We start from the raw sequence: 21191 nt of genomic DNA, 5'->3' as shown, positions 1-21191 counted from the left end.
AGAGTCCCATCCTGGAATTTAGATTTTTCCTGGAGGAAGGTTTGGGGCTGCTACCAATATTATTGCCCAGTTTATACTGAACAACTCAAGTTAGAAATAGATATCTGATGTAATGTATATTGTATTTAGTGGCCAATAAGAATGTTCCTGGAAGCTCTCAAGTTAGATGCCCCAGGAAAGTTAGGAGTATAGCTACCTGAAAACAAATAGTAGAAAATCATGATAAGAGTAAATCTCCTTACTTAAAGTCTTCTTATAAAGGGGCCCAGCTGGCTTAGTAATACGCTACTCTAACTAAACCTATTATGCATTTTCTTCTAAAGCAAATAGGAAATTGAAAAATCAGTATATCTGGGCCAATGGAACATTTTCTGAAAGAGTTGTAAAATACTTTGGATCTTGACAGTGAAGGTACCTAAGGAGGCCTTTGTTTGGCTTAGGTTTTCTTTGTCTGTACAGAGCTGCTTTTGCTTCAATCCCATTAGAACACTGCACCTAGGAGTATTTATTTTTTAATACAAGAAATTAAAGCTTGTTTGACCTTTTAATTCCATCTAAAAAGGCTGTCTCTTTGGTGAACTAACAGTGTAGGTCATTGTAGTGGATTTCTGGTCAGTTTGCAGCTCTTTCTGAGAAACTCAAACACTGGCCTCCAAGGACCTAACTTGACTGTTCTCTGGGCCTATTTCAGTTGACAAATAACTCTAAAATCTAGTGCTGTAATGTTGCCCTGGCCAGTAATGAAGTGGATAGAGCATCGTCCCAGAGTGCTGAGGCTGCTGGTTTGATACGGAGGGTGCTGGCTTGACTCCCAAGGTTTCTGGTTCAAACCCACGTCAGGGCACATATGAGAAGCAGTCAATGACACAACTAAGTGGAACAATGACTTGATGCTTCTCTTTCTCTCTTCCTCCCTTCTCCCTTCTTCTATCTCTTTCAAAAATCAAAACAAAACAAAACCCAAGTCCTGTAAGAAATTATAATGCCTGTTCTTAAGCAAGCAAAAGAAAGCAAGAGGGAAAACAAGCCTATTAGATGATATAGGCAGGATTTATTTTGCTTTTAATCAAACCGTCTGAAATAGGGCACTTTTTAATACCAAATTGAAGAGTTTGCCCAACTGAGAAATTTCAGTATGATAAAAATTTATTTTCAATGAAAGAAATACTAAAAACATTGTTAGAAAGTACTAAACCTCATTTCTTAATGTGCTCTGTATATTGAAATATCTACAATAATAGTTAAATGATATTTACATTAAATGAATATCCTATTAGTAACCTGCTTCTTTAAAAGAAAACATTTACATTAGGTGTGTTATACACTATTTTATTTAATTACTGATGCAATACAATAATTCTTGACCTATGATATGTCATTTATTTTGCATAGTTAAACACCAAGCATTTGTACAAGTAGCTGTAGTAAAAATTAATTTCTGTTGTGGAAAGTTAAAGAGAACAAAACAAAGACAGTCTGGCAGAAGTGGTTTAATAATGTTTGAAGGACCACAGAGAAGAGCAGCTATGTTCCTGGATTGTGAATGTTGCAAGCCAACCCCATTGAATGTTCTTCAGTTGAGTATATCACATTTGTTCCTGGGGGAAATACCTCCTTTCCTTGAGATAGCATGAAAGTGCACTTTGAAGGCTCTTTGAACATTCCTTTGCCTTCTGGTAAAGTTTACTGTAGTGTCATAAAAGAGAATGGCACACAGTGGGAAACAATGGTACTGGGAAGAAGCTGATTCATTATGGTTGGTATTTTAGAGTAAATTTCAATCCCTTATTTAAGAATTAATTCATCTGAACAAATAAGGGAATTAGAGGGACTAGTGCAATTAATAATACTTTCAGTGAAAATCATACATTCCTTTCACAAAGATGTATAACAGGAACTAACTTGAAGCCTATATAGAGCAATTGCCTGGGGATGGAACCAAGATGTGCCAACAGTATCAGCATCTGCTCTCTCAATGCACCTGGATTTCAAAAGAAGCTGTTGGAGTGAAATGAGCTCTGCTCAATAAAAAGATTCCATGTCTGCAGAATTTGGCAGACAAATGCTACACGTAAAGCTCATTCCCTTCCTGAAATGACTGACTGTAAGGCTGGTCCTGGACAGTGTTGGGATGCATTTGGTGCTGAAGATTCAAACTGAGCTGTCCTTCGGTGAAAACTTAATCATCATGAATGACGTAGGTCACATCAGAATATGCCCTCATGGTCTACAGTGCTTAAATATGGTTCTTTATGCTCTTGTTTCAGAGCTAAGAGGCTACACTTCAATAATTTAATCAATGAAGTATTCAAGTGGCTGCCACACAGAGAAATCTAACCATTAAAATTTAATACTTACATGGTTAGGAAGAATAAACATCATTAAAATGTCTATATTACCCAAAACAATTTATAAATTCAATGCAATACTGATTAAAATACCAATGACATACTTCAAAGATATAGAACACATATTCCAAAAATTTATATGGAACCAAAAGAGAACACGAATAGCCTCAGCAATCTTGAAAAGGAAGAATAAAGTGGGAGGTATCACACTTCCGGATATCAAGGCCATTGTACTCAAAACAGCCTGGTACTGGCATAAGAACAGGCATATAGATCAATGGAACAGAACAGAGAACCCAGAAATAAACCCACAGCTCTATGGACAACTGGTATTTGACAAAGGAGGTAAGAGCATACAATGGAGTAAAGACAGCCTCTTTAATAAATGGTGTTGGGAAAATTGGACAGCTACCTGCAAAAAAATGAAACAGGACCATCAATTTACACTACTCACAAAAATAAACTCAAAATGGATAAAAGACTTAAATGTAAGCCGTGAAACCATAAGCATCTTAGAAGAAAACATAGGCAGTAAGCTCTCCGACATCTCTCGCAGCGATATATTTGCTGATTTATCTCCACAGGCAAGTGAAATAAAAGACAGGATAAACAAATGGGACTATATCAAACTAAAAAGCTTTTGCACAGCTAAAGACAATAAGAACAGAATAAAAAGACAAACTACACAATGGGAGAACATATTCGACAATACATCTGATAAGTTAATAACCAAAATTTATAAAGAACTTGTAAAACTCAACACCAGGAAGATAAACAATCCAATCAAAAATGGGCAAAAGAAATGAATAGACACTTCTCCAAAGAGGATATACAGATGGCCAATAGGCATATGAAAAAATGCTCAACATCACTAATCATTAGAGAAATGCAAATTAAAACCACAATGAGATATCACCTCACACCAGTCAGAATGGCGCTCATCAAAACAACACAGAATAAGTGCTGGTGAGGATGTGGAGAAAAGGGAACCCTCCTGCACTGCTGGTGGGAATGCAGACTGGTACAGCCACTGTGGAAAACAGTATGGAGATTCCTCAAAAAATTAAAAATCGAACTGCCTTTTGACCCAGCTATCCCACTTTTAGGAATATATCCCAAGAACATCATAGCACTGTTTGAAAAGAAGAAATGCACCCCCATGTTTATGGCAGCATTGTTCACAATAGCGAAGATCTGGGAACAGCCCAAGTGTCCGTCAGTGGACGAATGGATTAAAAAGCTTTGGTACATATATATTATGGAATATTACTCAGTCATAAGAAATGATGACATCGGATCATTTACAACAACATGGATGGACCTTGATAACATTATACTGAGCGAAATAAGTAAATCAGAAAAAACTAAGAACTACATGATTCCATACATAAGTAGGACATAAAAATGAGACTCAGAGACATGGACAAGAGTGGGGGGGTTACTGGGTGGGGGGGGGAAGAGAGTGAGGGGAGGGGCACAAAGAAAACCAGTTAGAAGGTGACAGAAGACAATAAATTGGACTTTGGGTGATGAGAATGCTGCATAATCAAATGTCAAAATAACCTGGAGGTGTTTTCTCTGAACATATGTACCCTGATTTATCAATGTCACCCTATTAAAATTAATTTAAAAAATTAATACTTAAATTGCTTCGGTATGCACAAATCAAGGAAAACAGTACAACCGACTCTTGAGAAGAAGCTTTTCAACCTTTGACTTCTAATATCCCATATCTCATACTTGAATTTGGGTTGTTACAAAATCAATGTTGGTTCCTTTTTAAAGATTCCAAGTGGTGACACCTAGTGGCATAGTTTGTGGACCATGGATTGACTATTCTTAATCTCACTGAGCGAATTTCTAAAAATATCTTAATTATATTTTAAAAAAATTCCTATTAATTCAATAGCACTTTCAATAGCTAAATTTGAGGAGGTAATTTTAAGCTGACAAGAAACAGGATTAAGTTCCTACAGAAGACTAAAGATCATCAAGTTTTTTTTTCTCTCGTCATGCATTTAAAACAGTGGCAAGCACAGAATTCAACGAAACGTGATTAGCATTCATTTGGAGGAAATAAACCATCTGTTGTGTTGAAAGAATTTACAGTAAAACAAAAGAAAAAATACTGTGGTCCTGCTGAGAAGGGAAATGCTTTCTAATATGAATTCTAGTAAAACAACATCTAGTTTAATCTGTAGTTCAAAAATAGGCCAGAATCTCTAAATATTTGCTACCCAACCAGTTTCTCCTGGTACACATGTGCTGCTGCTCATTTTGTAGGAAGAAATAAAGAGGGTTAAGGAAGAGCTATGTGCTTGGCCCAGCTTGTTCCAGTATGTCTACTTTCAGAAATTAAAAGTACTAGTGCAGAGATGGTCTGTATATGAAATATATAGAATGAAATATATAGATCAGTTTTAGTACAATACACTTTAGTTTGCTAAAGCTGCTGTAACAAAGTACCGTAAACTGGGTAGCTTAAAATAACAGAAATGATTCCCTCACAGTTCTGGAGATTGGAAGTCCTAAATCAAAATGTCGGCAGGAATATGCTCCCTCCAGTGGCCCCAAGGAAGACTCCTGCCTAGCCTCTTCGGGTAGTTGCCTGCAATCTTGGCATTTCTTGGCTTGTAAATGTATCACTCTAATCTGTGCCTCCATTTTCACATGGAATTCTCTTCTGTATGTGTATGACTGTGTATTCACATGACCATTTTATGAGGATAGCAGTCATTGGATTTAGGGCCCACCCTAATTCAATATGACCTCATCTTAATTAATTACATCCACAAAGACCCTATTTCCAGATAAGGCCACATTCTGGGACTCCAGTATACATGAATTTTGAGGGACCAGTATTCAGCCCAGGATAACATGAAAAGCTGATTTGGCCTTGCATTGATTCTTCAGGTGTGAGTGTGAATTACACAAATCTAATATAAAATAGTGATATATTACCTGATTATTCATTAATCAGGCTTTCTTGGGAATTTGGGGTTGAAGTGTAGCTATGTCTTATAATGATATTTTGAATCAGTTTTGGGTTAGAACTTGTATGTGATTCATTGGATGGCTGACAGACTGAAAAATCAAGAGGTTTTCTTTTCTTTTCTTTTTTTTAGATAAAAAGCATTTTGCAAATGTTATTTGGTGGTGATTCTCAGTCTTCTCATTTTCCTGTGGAAATGTTCCTATTTCAGAATAAATGTTTATTTTGTAAGTCAACAGTGTTATAAAACATTGTTAAATGACACATTTATCTCTCTCTGCCAAATTCTGGCAACTGAGTTTTAAACATTCACTCACCATCTGTCATACCTCTGAACAGCTGCTAGCATTTATTACATACTGCTCTTTTCATAGAAAATGTGATAACCTACCAATTTAAGATTATTTTTGTAGGAAGTCCTAAAATTATGTTTTCTAAAAATGTAACAGGTCATTAGATTAATAAAGAAAAAAACTAACGGTATTAGCAACTTAATTTAGCAGTTTTATATTAACTTTCAAGTAGATTTTTTTATAATAGATAAAGTAATACTTTAAAATACTGCATTAGAAATAAACTGGTGTTTGGAATCCTCCATATTTTCTATTACTCACATCTTTATTATAATTTTTTATTGTTTAGGGAGAGTTAGAGAGATTTTCTATCTGACTTGGAGTAAGCACTGGAAAACTATTAACTCCTGATTTAGTATTTTGCTTTTTAAAGATGATTTTAAATTAGTAGTCATATTTGGGAACAGCATACTTTTAGAACTTGGAAGGTTCCTAAAGGAACTTCTGCAGTAATTTGATGTTTTTGAGCAATTTGGGGACTGAGGAATAACTTGATACACTGTTAAGTTTGGATGTTTAAATAGATTACGAGTCAGGAAATGCCAAAGCGAAGTTTCCCATGAATTTATAGCCCAGTCAATTTGCACTTAATGTTTGGAATAATAAGATCTATCTGAGAACCTTCAAAGGGTGAGATACTGGTATATTCTCAGGGTCCCATTCCGTCTTTAAGGATGAGCTTCAGCAAATACGACACCAGCTGGGTAGTGCGCCAGGGGCTGTGCCACTTGTCGCTTAGGGCTAGAGACTGAAGTACACTACCACTCACTTTGGAAATTGGGGTCTCTCATACCACTGTTACTAACTGGATGGGCAAAACTCCCATATCTCTTTCCATTAGTGTATTGAAGTATTAGTGTCAGTAGAAAAATACTACATAAGACAAAATTCCTGGGATAAAGAGAGCTAGAAATATATGTCATAAATATTTTCAAAGTAGTTTTTCTTCACTTTAAATGTAGATATCAATAGACTTAGCACCCCAAGACCTGCTAAGATATATGATCATTTGTTAAGCAACAATAAATAACTAATACAAGCAGAAACAAAACAAGGACTGTCTACTCCTACCACGCCTGCTCAGCATTATACTGGAGGTTCTGGCCAGTGCAGTAAGGCAAGGAAAAGAAATTCAAGGCATGCAGACTGGAAAGAAAGAGGTAAAACTCTATTCTTGCAGAGATATATTCTTGTATGTAGAAAATCTTAAGGAATCTACAAAATAATCTAGAACTAACAGGCAAGTTTAGCAAGATTGCAGGGTACAAGATCAATATATAAAAATTAACTGTACTTTATATAGACAAGCAATGAGTTATGTGAAAGTAAAGAAGTTTATAATACCATCAGAAAGAGTAAAAATACTTAGTGGACTTCACAAAAAAAAAACGTACAGGATTTATACACTAAAAATTATGAATGTTGTTAAGAGAAAGTAAAGAATATCTAAGTAAACAGAGATATCATATTGTTGGGTTGGAGGCCTCAATATTGTCAAAATGACAGTTTCCCCCATATTGATCTATAGAGTCAGTGTAATCCTTATCAATATCCCTGAAGAATTTTTTTTGTAGAAGTTGACAAGCTAACCTTAAAATTTATATGGAAACGACAAAACAATTTTGAAAAAGGACAAAGTTGGAAAACTAATTTCAAAGCTTACTATAAAGCTACAGTAATGAAAATAGTATGGTATTGGTATAAGGATAGACATAAAGATTAATAGAACAGAATGGAGTTCAGAAATAAACCTGCTTTATTTATAGTCAATTGATTTTCAACAAGGGTGCCAAGGCATTTCAATGGGGAAGGAATAGTATGGAGTTTTTGAAAACATGGTACTGGAGCAACTGGATATCCATATGCAAAGAAATGAACTTAGAGCCTCACCTTATATCATATACAAAAATTTCCAAAAGATGCATCAAAGATCCATTGTAGGCTTAAAACTATGAAACTTATAATATAGGAGTACATCTTTATTACCTTGCGGTAGGCAAAGAGTCCTTAAATACAACATAAGGGAATTTGGGGGAATGTTCTAAAACTGGATTGAAAGGATAGTTGTACACTGCATGAATTTATCAAAAATCATCAAACTATACACTTACAGCAGGTATATTGTACAATTTATAAATGATACTTCAATAAAGCTTTTAAAAGTGAAAACATGAAAGTACATTTGCTTTTTGTTTTAAAAAATCTATTTTACCCATTTTGTATTCTTTTAAGGTAAAGCATGTTAGACGTCTCTTCCGTGTACTGTGGGTATAGTATACTGTGGATCCCATAATGTCATGTGTAATCAACTCATTGCTCCCACTACCACATTCGTTTCCAGTGTCTTCTGGCATTGTCCCTATGGCTTAACACCAACCCAGCAAAGCCAAGCTGCCTGTCCTCTGCCGTGCCCGCAAAGCCCACTGAAGGGATCATCTTAATAGATTTCACAGGGTCATTGCACTGATTTCCCCATCTCAATATTTAGCTTTATGGCTAACATTTTATTGTTAAGTGACTTTAAAGTGCTACATTTATTTTTCTCTCCCAAGAACTGTTTTATTAACCAATGTGTAGCTGTGCCTTGTGGAAGAAGTCCAAATTGTCTTTTTTGTTTGAAAACATTACGAATTACATAATTTTATGTATTTTCAATAAGAGGGGTTATCTTTTTAGAGTAACACGTTTTAGTTTATTCATTTAGTTTTATTTCTTCTTCATTCAAATACATATTTGTCATTTTCCAAAGTTTATAATTCATAGGCACCCAAAAGAACTTTAAGTATGTTTCTCCTCAATAAAACCTGAGTCTCTTCTGAAGTTGTAACAATGTCTACCCAAGAATGCAGCAGTCATTAAAAATAAATGTTTTCAGAGAAGTCTGAGAAGTTTAGTATTGGGCAATGACTGGTGGCTTGGCTCAGTTCCAAAGTCCAGTCTGTTTCTGAACATCTGCCCTTCCTTGTTAATAATAGCAATGTTTTTGTATTTCCTCTGCAGTCTTAAGCTTGGTGTGCTCAGATACCTTGTTATATTAGTAAGTAAAATACCACTTTGAAAACCAATTTGAGCTTCTATATGAGTCTTTAAATGTCAAAAAGTCCTTGATCTAAAAGTCAGTAAATCTCAGCAAAGACCCAAGCAATGACTACACAGAAAACCAAATCTCCACGCTCCGTTGCAGCTTCTTTCATATGTCCTACATACTAGTTCTAGTAAAGGGTATGACGTCTGTGGGAAATTCACAATTGTGAAAACTTGCAGCATCATATGAAGCAATCGTAGAGAACAACAGATATTTAAATAGACAATGAACAGAGGTCAAAATCTAATTTAAATAATACATAATAATGACAACCATGATGATGATGATGATGATAGTGGTGGTGGTGGTGGTGGTGGTGGTGGAGGAGGAGGAGGAGGAGGAGGAGGAGGAGGAGGAGGAGGAGGAGTTGGGAGTACTAGGAGCCAGTCGCAAAATAGAATAAATTTCAAGGACTTTTGTTTCCCGAGGAAAGTAATAGTTACTTGAATAATTTTAAACCAAAATGTCCTCAAATCACTTGAGATAAACTGCACTAAAGAGAAGAACTACTTCCTTATCTTCCTGAGCACATTTTTAGTTTGTTTCATTGAGATATAATTGACAAATACAATCGTAATATATTTAAAGATTACAACGTGATGATTTAATAAATGTGCACACAGTGAAAGGATTCCCATAATCAATTAACACATTCATCACTTCCCATATCTATCTTTTTCTTTTTGGTGAGAACACTTAAGTTCTACTCTCAGCAAATTTCAGTTCCACAATGCAGTGTCATGAACTATTGTCACCATGCTCTATACATTAGATCCTCAGACCTTATTCATCTTATAACTAACTGAAAGTCTGTGCCCTTTTACTAACCTCTCTCTGTTTCCTCCATCCCCCAGCCAGGGGCAACCATCATTCTATTCTGTTTCCATGAATTCAATTCCAAAGTGTTGGAGGATGGCAGAACCACATAGTGAAAGACTTGGTTCCCTGAATTACTATGTGAAAAAGACCCCTCCACCACCATCTACCTGCATTAAGCTGTGATGTGAGCAAGAAATAAACTATAAAAAAGCCAAACTATTTTTTAAAATTTGACAATTAATTTGACTTCACCACATTTATGGAAAGAGGTCATTGTTAGATACCTATGAATACATTTAGTATAAAGGTGAAATAAACACTCCCAGCTTAGCTTTTCCCAAAGTAGTCCTTATCAGTTTGACAGGATTGTGAATAAAAGTTCTGTGCCAAAATTAGTTTGAGAAATGCTCTAAAAGTTAATCAGGTTTCTTTCCTATAGTATAGGACATCTCAGAGGTGTTAATATATCATATTAACATCCACTGTAAATCTGTACAAAGAAAATAAAGGATGTAGCATTTCCTCAACTTATTTAGTAAAAAAAATTTTTTTTTGTATTTTTCTGAAGTTGGAAACAGGGAGGCAGTCAGACAGACTCCTGCATGTGTCCAACCGGGGTCCATCCGGCATGCCCACCAGGGGGCGATGCGCCGCCCATCTGGGGCGTTGCTCTGTTGCAACCAGGGCCATTCTAGTGCTTGAGGCAGAGGCCACGGAGCCATCCTCAGTGTCCGGGCCAACTTTGCTCCAGTGGAGCCTTGGCTGCGGGAAGGGAAGAGAGAGACAGAGAGGAAGGAGTGGGGGAGGGGTGGAGAAACAGATGGGCGCTTCTCCTGTGTGGCCTGGCTGGGAATTGAACCCGGAACTCCTGCACGCCAGGACAACGCTCTACCACTGAGCCAACCGGCCAGGGCCAGTAAAATAATTTAATTGATAAATTTAAGATCTACTTTCCCCCCATGGCAACACTCATCACTATCTCCCAGAGCAATGTTCTGTAGAATATATTCTGGAAAATTTTGCTTTAGTTGAATCTGCATCCTATGGTAGATTGAGAATTAGCACAAAAAATTCTAGGCACCCCAAAGCAAATATCATTCTCTTATTAAGGGAATGCTTTTTCATGTTAAAGAAACCTAATATGTACCAGTAGACTAATATGTACTAAGAAAGTTTTCACTGCTGAAGTGAACCAAACTCTCTAAGAGGCATTTCACTAAAACATAACGGAATGAAGGCAGATATGAATTGTCACCTTCTGATTTTTCTTTGTATCTCAATCTGGTGTCAGTGGAGCCTGTCATATTTAATAATGAAGCATATTCTTGTGTTTTATTTATTTTATTTTGTGACACAGAGAGAGTCAGAGAGAGGGACAGACAGACAGGAAGGGAGAGAGATGAGAAGCATCAATTCTTTGTTAGGGCACCTTAGTTGTTCATTGACTGCTTTCTCATATGTGCCTTGGGGGGGGCTACAGCAGAGTGAGTGACTCCTTGCTCAAGCCAGAGACCTTGGGCTCAAGCTGGTGAGCCTTGCTCAAACCAGATGAGCTCATGCCCAAGCCGGCAACCTCGGGGTTTTGAATCTCGGTCCTCTGTGTCCCAGTCTGACATTCTATCCACTGCGCCACTGCCTGATAAGGCTATTCTTGTGTTTTAAAATTGAATTTATTGGAGTGACACTGGTTCACAAAACCATATGGGTTTCAAGTGTATAACTCAAACATCATCATCATCTGTACACAGCATCATGCACCCATTGCCTCAAGCAAAGTCTCTTGGACCGCCCCATTTCTCCCATCTTTGCCCACCCCATCTACCCCCTTCCACCCTTTCCCCTTTCCCTCTGGCTAACATCACACCATTGTTTGTGTCTATGTGTTTATATATATTTTCTTTTTTTTGGCTTAATCCATTCAACTTCTTTCATCAAGCTTCCAACCTCTTCCTCTCTGACAGCAGTCAATCTGTTCCATGTATCCATGACTCTTTCAACTTTGTTCATCAGTTTATTTTGTTAATTACACTCCACATGAGTGAAATCATATGGTATTTGTCTTTCTCCGATTGGCTTATTTCACTTAGCACAATAATCTCCAGGTCCATCCATGCTGTTGCAAAAGGTAAGATTTCCCTTTTTTTTTTTAATTGCTGAGTAGTAGTATTGTGTAAATATACTACAGCTTCTTTCCCACTTATGGGCACTTGGGCTGTTTCCAAATCTTGGCTACTATAAATAACGCTGCAGTGAACATAGGGGTGCATATATTCTTTCAAATTAGTATTTCAGGTTTCTTTGGATATATTCCCAGAAGTGGGATCACTGGGTCAAAAGGCAGTTACATTTTTAATTTCTGGAAAAACTACATACTGTTTTCCACAGTGTCTGCACCTGTCTGTATTCCCACTAGCATTGCACAAGGATTCCCTTTTCTCCATTCTTGTCAGCACTTGTTGTTTGTTGATTTACTGATGAAAGTCATTCTGACCAGTGTGAGGTGGTATCTCACTGTGGCTTTAATTTGCATCTCTAATAATCAGTGATGTTGAACATTTTTTCATATGGCTATTGGCCATCTGTATGCCCTCTTGGGAAAAGTATCTGTTCAGGTCCTTTGCCCATTTTTTAACTGGGTTGTTTGCCTTCTTGGTGTTGAGTAGTATAAGTTCTTTATATATTTTGGGAATTAACACCTTATCAGATGTATCACTGGCAAATATGTTCTCCCATTCAGTGGGTTTCCTTTTCATCATGTTGATGGTTTCTTTTGCTGTACAAAAGCTTTTTAGTTTGATATAATCAAATTTGTTTATTTTTTCCTTTGTTTCCCTTGCCTGAGGAGATATACTGGGGAAAATATTGCTACAAGAGATGTCTGGAATTTTATTGTCTATATTTTTTCCTAGAATTTTTATGGTTTTGTGACTTACATTTAAATCTTTAATCTGTTTTGAGTTTATTCTTGTTTATAGTGTAAGTTGGTGGTTTCATTTCATTTTTTTGCATGTATCTGTCCACTTTTCCCAACACAATTTATTGAAGAGACTGTCTATACTCCCACTGTATGTTCTTGCCTCCCTTGTCAAATATTAATTGCCCATAAAGGTGTGGGTTTATTTCTGTGTTCTCTTTCTGTTCCATTAATCTATATGCCTGTTCTTGTGTCAATACCAAGCTCTTTTGATTTTAATGGCCTTGTAATATAGTTTGATATCAGGTAGTGTGTGATACCTCCAACCTTGTTTGTCTTTCCCAAGATTGTTGAGGGTATTGAGGGTCTTTTGTGGTTCTATATAAATTTTTGGAATATTTGTTCTGGAGCTATGAGATATGTCGCTGGTATTTTAATAGGAATTGTATTGAATCTGTAGATTGGCTGTGGGTCTGACATATATGGACTTTATTATGTTGATTTATGGTCCCTCTATTTCTCCTTTGCTGAGAGTTTATCTTAAGTGGGTGCTGGATTTTATCAAATGCTTTCTCTGCATCTATTGATATGATCATGTGATTTTTATCCTTCATTTTGTTTGTGTGATGAATCACATTTATTGATTTTCTAATATTGAACCAGTCTTGTTTTTTTTTTTCAGAGACAGAGAGAGTCAGAGAGAAGGATAGATAGGGACAGACAGACAGGAATGGAGAGAGCTGAGAAGCATCAATCATCAGTTTTTCATTGCAACACCTTAGTTGTTCATTGATTGCTTTCTCATATGTGCCTTGACCGTGGGCCTTCAGCAGACCGAGTAACCCCTTGCTTGAGCCAGCGACCTTGGGTCCAAGCTGGTGAGCTTTGCTCAAACCAGATAAGCCTGCACTCAAGCTGGCGGCCTCGGGGCTTCGAACCTGGGTCTTCCGCACCCCAGTCCGACACTCTATCCACTGTGCCACCACCTGGTCAGGCAAGTACCAGTCTTGCTTACCCAGAATGAATACCACTTGATCATGATGTATGATCTTTCTAATGTATTGCTAGATCCAGTTTGCTAATATCTTCTTGAAAATTTTAGCTTTTATGTTCATCAGGGATATTGGTCTATAATTTTCTTTCTTTGTAGTGTCTTTACCTGGTTTTAGAATTAGGATAATGCTAGCCTTGTAAAAAGAGCTTGGGAGTCTTCCCTCCTCTTGAATTTTTTGGAATAGTTTGAGAAGAATAGGTGTTAGTTCTTTTTTCAATGTTTGGTAAAATTCACCTGTAAAGTCATTCAGTCCAAAATTTTTGTTTGCTGGGAGTTTTTATTTTATTTTATTACCGGTTTGATTTTATTAGTTATAATTAGTCTATTTAGGTTTTCTGATTCTTCCTGATTCAGTTTTGGAAGAGTGTGTGTTTCCAAGAATTTGTCCATTTCACCCAGGTTGTCCAATTTGTTGGCATGTAGTTCTTCATAGTATTTTCTTACAATCCTTTGTATTTCTGTGGTGTTAGTTATTACTTACCCTCTATCATTTCTGATTTGGTTTATTTGGGACCTCTCTCTTTGCTTCTTGGTGAGCCTGGCTAGAGGTTTGTCAATCTTACTTATCTTTTCAAAGAATCAGTTCTTTGTTTCATTGATCTGATTTATTTCTAGTCTCTGTGTCAATTATTTCCACTCTAATCTTTATTATTTCCTTTCTTCTTCTTCTTCTAGGTTTTTTTGTCATTCCTTTCCTAGTTCTTATAGGTGTAGGGTTAGATTGCTTATTTGATAGTTTTCTTGCTCCTTGAGGTATGCCCGTAATGGTATAAACTTCCCTCTCAGGACTGTTTTTACTGTGTCCCATAGATTTTGGGCTGCTGTATGTTCATTTTCATTTGTCTCCAGATAACTTTTGATTTCTTTCTTGTTCTCATTGTTAACCCATACATTGTTTACATGTTATTTAACCTCCATGTGTTTGATAGTTTTCCAGTTTTTTAAAAATTACAATTGATTTCTAGTTCATACCACTGTGGTCAGAGAAGATGCTTGACATGATTTTAATCTTGATTTTATTAAGACTTATTTGGTGTCCTAACATGTGGTCCACCCTTGAGAATGTTCCACCTGAAATGGAGAAGAATGTATATTCTGAAGATATCAATTAAATGTTGGGGTTAAATGTTCTGAAAATATCAATTAAATCTGATCCAGTGTGTTGTTTAAGGTACTGTTGCCTTGTTGATATTTTGTCTGGAAGAACTATCCACTGATAACAGTGGGGTGTTGAAATCCCCTACTGTGACTGTGTTGTTGTTGATCTCTCCCTTAATGTCCACCAAGATTTTCTGTATGTACTTAGGTGCTTCTATGTGGGGTGCATATGTATTTACAAGGGTGGATAGATGGCTTTAGTATTAGGTAGTGAATTTCTTTGTCTCTTGTTATGTTATGGCATTTGTTTTGAAGTCTATTTTGTCTGATACAGGTATTGCATCTCAGCTTTTTGTTGTTGTTGTTTTCCATTTGTATGGAATATATACTTGATATTTTTTCTATCCCTTCCGTTTCACTTTGTGTGTATCTTTTGTTCTGAGGGAGTCCTCATGTAGGTGGCATATATATGGGTCATATCTTCTTCATTTTTTTTTGTATTTTTCTGAAGCTGGGAATGGGGAGAGACAGTCAGACAGACTCCCGCATGCGCCCGACCGGGATCCACCCGGCATGCCCACCAGGGGGCGACGCTCTGCCCACCAGGGGGCGATGCTCTGCCCCTCCAGGGCGTCGCTGTGTTGCGACCAGAGCCACTCTAGTGCCTGGGGCAGAGGCCAAGGAGCCATCCCCAGCACCCGGGCCATCTTTGCTCCAATGGAGCCTCACTGTGGGAGGAGAAGAGAGACACAGAGAGGAAGGAGAGGGGGAGGGGTGGAGAAGCAGATGGGTGCCTCTCCTGTGTGCCCTGGCCGGGAATCGAACCCGGGACTTCTGCATGCCAGGCCGACGCTCTACCACTGAGCCAACCGGCCAGGGCCAGGTCATATCTTCTTATCCATTCTGCTACCCTACGTCTTTTTAAAATAATTTAAGCATTGAATTGAGAGAGAAAGAGAGAGAGAGAGAGAGAGAGAGAGAAGCATCAAGTCATTGTTCTACTTAGTTCTCCCATTTAGTTGTGCATTCAATGGCTACTTCTCACATGTGTCCTGACCAGGGACCCAACCTATGTCCTTGGTGTGCTGGGATGATGCTCTATGCCAGGAGTCTCAAACTCAACTCAGCATGTGGGCCGCAGAGCAAGATCACAGCCGTTCGGCAGGCCGCACTAGGTCTACGAAAGGCAACTGTTACGCAACACTTTTCTCACTGCAGTTGAAAACAAAAAAAAAATCAGTACAACAAGCACAATCGTACATGCAGTTTACTCAGTGTCACAAAACGGCCAGAAACTGTAGTTCGCATCACAACTGCTGTTAACTAAGCTAATATCTAGCTAGGATGCTAGAGAAATGAAAAATACAAGTAGGCCCCTAGGCTTACTTAATTTTATCCAAAATATTTTGAACTTCGTGGATTAGTCTGCGGGCCGCACAAAATTGTTCGGCGGGCCGCATGCGGCCTGCGGGCCGTGAGTTTGAGACCCCTGCTCTATGTACTGATCCACCTGGCCAGGTCTATCATTTTATTCTTGATACCTATGTTTCTCCCTCTCTCTTTCTTGTCCTCCCCCTCCTTCTTCAAGCAGGCCGTTTAACATTTCTTGCAATACTGCTTTGGTGGTAATGAGAACTCCTTTTGCTTTTTTTTTGGTGTGGGAAGCTCTTTATTTTGCCTCCAATTTTAAATGTTAGGTTTGCTTAACAGAGTAGTCTCGGTTGTAGGTCCTTGCTTTTCATCACTTTAATATTCCATGTCAATCCCTCCTGGCCTGAAGTGTTCCTGTTGAGAAATCAACTGACAGTCTTATGGGAGATCTCTTGTAGGTAACTATCTATGTTTCTCTTGCTGCTTTAAAGAATCTCTGTTTTTAACCTTTGCATTTTAATTATGATGTGCCCTGGTGTGGCCCTCTTTGGGTTCATCTTGATTTAGACTCCCTGTGCTTCCCGAACTTGTGTGACTTTTTCCTTCACCAGGTTAGGAAAGTTTTCTGCCATTATTTCTTCAAACAGGTTCTCTATAGCTGGCTCACTTTCTTACCCTTACCCCTAGGGTGTGAATATTGTTATTCTTGATGTTGTCCCAGAGGTCCCTTAACCTTTCCTCATTTTTAAAATCTTCTTTTTTTTTTTTTTGATGCTCTACTTGGGTGCTTACTATTATCTTGTCCTCTAAGTTGCTGATTCAATCCTCTGCTTCATCTAATCTGTTGATTCCTTTTAGTGTATTCTTCATTTCAGATATTGTATTCTTCATTTCTGACTGGTTCTTTATTATAGTTTCTATGTCTTTTTTAATGCTTACTATATCTTTGTTTAAATTCTCACTGAGATTATCCATTCTTCCTCTAAGGTCCTTGAACTTTCTTATAATCATTGTTTTAAATTCTGCATCTGGTATCTTGGTTGCTTCCATTTCATTTAATTCTTTTTCTGGTGATTTCTATCCTTCTTTCATTTGGGGCATATCTGTTTCCCCATTATGTCTCCCTTGTGTATTAGGCAGATCTACTATGACTGCCACACTTATTATGATGGCTTCCTCTTGCTAGGACAGTATGGGCTGAGACTGCAGTAGAGATAGGAGTAGCCTTCCCTGCAGCATAGCCATACAACCCAGTATATGCCGTCTGATTCCCAGACAAAAGCCTCCCTCTGAGATGTGCTCAGAAAGTCCCAGATCTGCAGGACACTGACCCACTGTGCGACTGACCTCAGCAAAGTGGGGCCACAGTGAGTGGAAATGCAGGCTAAGTGATTCAACAGGTGGTGGTGGGGGCTGTGTGCTTGAGGTGGGTAAGACTGGTGCTTTCCCCAAAATTTACAAAGTTCAATCACTGTTTGAGTCTCCATCAGGAGCTTCTCCAGAAAAGGAGCTCCCCAGGGTCCTGGTTGGGTACAGCCAGCAGATCCCTCTACGTTTGCTTAGAACAAAATATAAAAGGTTCAAAACAGCATAGAGTGGGAAATCTCTCCTCTGCACCATGGAGAATTCCCAGTGTTTCTCATTATACCAAGAGGAACTTTGAACTTTTATCTCCCTACCTCCACCCTAGAAAAGGGCTAGTTCCAAGGGTTTTATGTTTGTTACTCAAAGTAGTGTCATCAGTAGTTGTAGGACCAGATAGTGCACTTCCCATGCTTGTGCTGTAACAATAGGAGTGCTTGACCTTGGGAAGGTGGCATCTGGGTCTCTAGCTGACTTCCTTCTCTGTAAGGTGAACTGAATCACTATTGATTTTCACTCCCAGATGCTATGTGAGCTCTTCTTCCCCTTTCTATTGCTTTGGGTTGGGGATCCCTCCATGGGGTTGAGATCCTACACTCTTGGAGGGAGGGAGTTTCGCAGCTGAGATATTCCTCCAGCTTCTCAGCCACTATATATGGGTGTGGGGGCCAGCTCTCTTCTTATATCTGCCCTTCTTACCAGTCTCTATGTGGCTTCTTCTGTAAATCCTTGGCTATAATATTTCAGTTCAGGTAGCCTTCAGGTGGTTATTCAGGTTGACTGCTCTATAATTTAGCTATAAATCTGGTTTGGGGCTGGGAGCAGGTGAGAGTAGCTTCCACCTACTCTGTAACCAACTTGGAATCCCTACTCTTATGTTTTTAAGGAGAAGACACTGAATCTATGAAAACTGGCAGTATTAAATATGAAAGGTGTGAATACCGTACATTACATTGTATCTTATTTGTTTTTCTCTCTCTTATACTCATTCTTGAAATACAATGTTTTAAAACAATGTCTAAAGTAATGAAAAGTAATCACAGTTAAGATCAATGGGTTCTTCCAATAGAATCACACACACACACACACAATTTTTTTCATTGTGATTTTAGGCTATGTTGCATTGTGCTATATATAATACAGTACTTTATTTTAGTTAGGAATTTGTGATAGATGATTTCCCACATTTCTCAGACTTAAGGCAACTGAAAAAGGATTGTTATGATGGACATCAAGAAATTAATATAAAGTAAAATGATATGGTAAATATTTAGCCCAAAAATAATAATAAAAGAAAGACTTACATCTAGTAGTGTGTGAAGATGCTGATCCTGGAAAACACTGTGCAGAAAATCTAAGTCCTTTTCACTGCAGTCTGTAAGTGCGTGAATTTCTTCCAGGCTATCCAGCACCTGTGAAACTGCTCCTAAGAGGAACAAACAGAAAAGAAACAGCCAGGACAGAAAGTCAATGTCAGACTAACCTTCATAACCTAAATCTTGCATTTCCGAACCCTGGGCTAACAAAACTTCAAAGGTTAGTGTCCTCAGTGAAGGAGTCAAATAGAACCTCTTACCTTTAAAGGTAAGAGTACTTTCAGTGAGTTTATGTCCTGAAAAATGTAGTGCAGGCTCTTTATTTTTCAAAGGAAATTGAAACTATTGTTACTCGAATTAAGAAAATTCATCAACTATAATTAAATTACTAGAAGATCCAGGTGCAAGAAGTTATACATCAGATGAATGTGAGTTCCATGATCCTATGAGGTTTTGGATATTACAGAAATAACACAGGTGAACCTTTCACATATGTGTATTCCATTCAGAATTGAACTTAAAGTCAGCTGTAGATCTAAGGGACAAACACCTTCATCTGGGAGCTCCTGCAGTGTAAAATAGGCTTCTAAGGATTTTTAAGGCTCAATCTTTAACAAAAATCCCAATCCATTCTTTCACTTTCCTTCTCATACAAAGTGAAGACAACCAAGTCATTCTCAGTCTGTTGGGCTCTTTTTATTCAGAAGACAAAGACAAAGACAAAGGTTAAGTATACTGACTGACACTTCCAAATACCATACTAAATATTAGGGCATTTTTGCCAGGCAAAGCAAATGGTAGAGTGATCATTTTCTTTAACTTTCCTCTTATAACCAGGAATTCTGAGAGCTATTAACAGGGAAAGATACATACTGAGTAGTAAAAAAGTCACTTATTCAGCCTTAAAGAAATGATTAGCCTATTTTACTCTGCAGACAACATATACATGCATATTTCAGAGAAAGAAAAGAATCCTGAGGCAAGGCTTTAGAATATTAGTGTAAACAATGTTAGGGAAATTCTAAGAATAAGTGCCTTGTTGCACATGTAATCTTGGATCAGTAGTTTCAGACAGCAGCAATTTTTTCCCCCAGGGGGACATTTGGCAATGGCTGGAGACATTTTTAGTTGTTACAACTGTGGTGGTGGGGGAACAGATTGTGCAGGTAGAGGTCTGGGATGCTATTAAATAATACTCAGGACAGTCCCCCTTCCTCCAAAAGAATTATGCAGCCCAAAATGTCAACAGTGCTGAGGTCGAGAAACCTTGCTTGAGATAAAGATAAAAATCTTGAATCTTTCTGTTCTGGAACTCTATGCTATGTCTAATTATTTCTGGTCTTGGACCATATCCATGTGCATGCACTTATTGGTAAGAATGTAAATGGGTACCACTTTCCCAGAATGGAATCTGGTAAACATAGAACAAAAAGCCTTAAAAATGCTCATGCATTTTTATTCAATAATTTCATTTACAAAAACCTACCTTAAGGAAAAATAAAGTGTAGAAAAAGGTTTATGTATAAGAATATTTGTCATGCAAGATGGAAAAAAGTCTAATAATTAGAGAATGATTACATAAATTATAGAACATCCACATAATGCACTATGTAGTGAAATGAAAATTACTTTTAAAGAATTTTAAAAATGAAGAAATCCTCATGATATAAAATTCAAGAAATTAGAATAGAATGTCATACAAACTGTATATGCTCAATTATGACTGAAAAAATATATACAAACTCAGGAAAAAAAAAACCCAGAAAGAAATATAGTAAAAGCGTTAACAGTAGTTGCCTGACCAGCCAGTGGCACAGTGGGTAGTGTCAACCTGGAATGCAAAAGACCCAGGTTTGAAACCCCGAGGTTGCTGGCTTGAGTGTGGGCTCACCAGCTGAGCATGGGGTCACAGGCTTGAGCCCAAAGGCCACTGGCTTGAAGCTCAAAGTTGCTGGCTTGACCCCAAGGTCGCTGGCGAGAGCAAGGGGTTACTGCCTCAGCTTGAGCCCCCCGGTCAAGGCACGTATGAGAAGTAATCAATGAAAAGTAAAGTGCTGCAACTATTAGTTAATACTTCTCATCTCTCTCCCTTCCTATCTGTCTGTCCCTTCCCTATGTCTCTGTCTCTCTTGCTAAAAAAAGGGTAATTTCCTATTTATTCTGCATTCTGTTCTTGTCCATATGTTCCAAGTTTTCTATACTAGAAAAAAATTGCTTTATAAGAATCTGCTTTTTTTGCAGTGTTATTTAATTAGGTTAAAGATTTAGGGCTTAGGGCATAAATCAAGTGGTTATCCATATAAAAATTACTGTGGCAGTTTTTTAAAATTGACATTTTATTTAGATTTTATGTAGATTCCCATGCAGTTGTAAGAAATAATAGAGAGATCTCATGTACCCTTCACCCAGTTTCCCCCAATGGTAACATCTTGGGAAACTGTCATAACACCACAACTGGGATACTGACACTGTTACAAGT

General features: G+C 37.7%; 1 protein-coding gene across 10 annotated transcripts in view; it reads right to left on the bottom strand.

The window, feature by feature from the left end:
- The window catches only part of CASK (calcium/calmodulin dependent serine protein kinase), a 516731-nt gene that overhangs the window by 121931 nt on the left and 373609 nt on the right, over positions 1-21191 (bottom strand). For all 10 annotated transcript variants that reach the window (XM_066357577.1, XM_066357582.1, XM_066357576.1 and 7 more), the window contains one exon: positions 18701-18822. In XM_066357577.1, the coding sequence (XP_066213674.1) occupies positions 18701-18822 (122 nt within the window). The remainder of the gene's footprint in view (positions 1-18700; positions 18823-21191) is intronic.

The sequence above is a fragment of the Saccopteryx leptura genome, chromosome X, assembly GCF_036850995.1.
Source record: "Saccopteryx leptura isolate mSacLep1 chromosome X, mSacLep1_pri_phased_curated, whole genome shotgun sequence".
NCBI classification, from domain to species: domain Eukaryota; kingdom Metazoa; phylum Chordata; class Mammalia; order Chiroptera; family Emballonuridae; genus Saccopteryx; species Saccopteryx leptura.
This window is presented reverse-complemented; position numbering and strand designations above follow the sequence as displayed.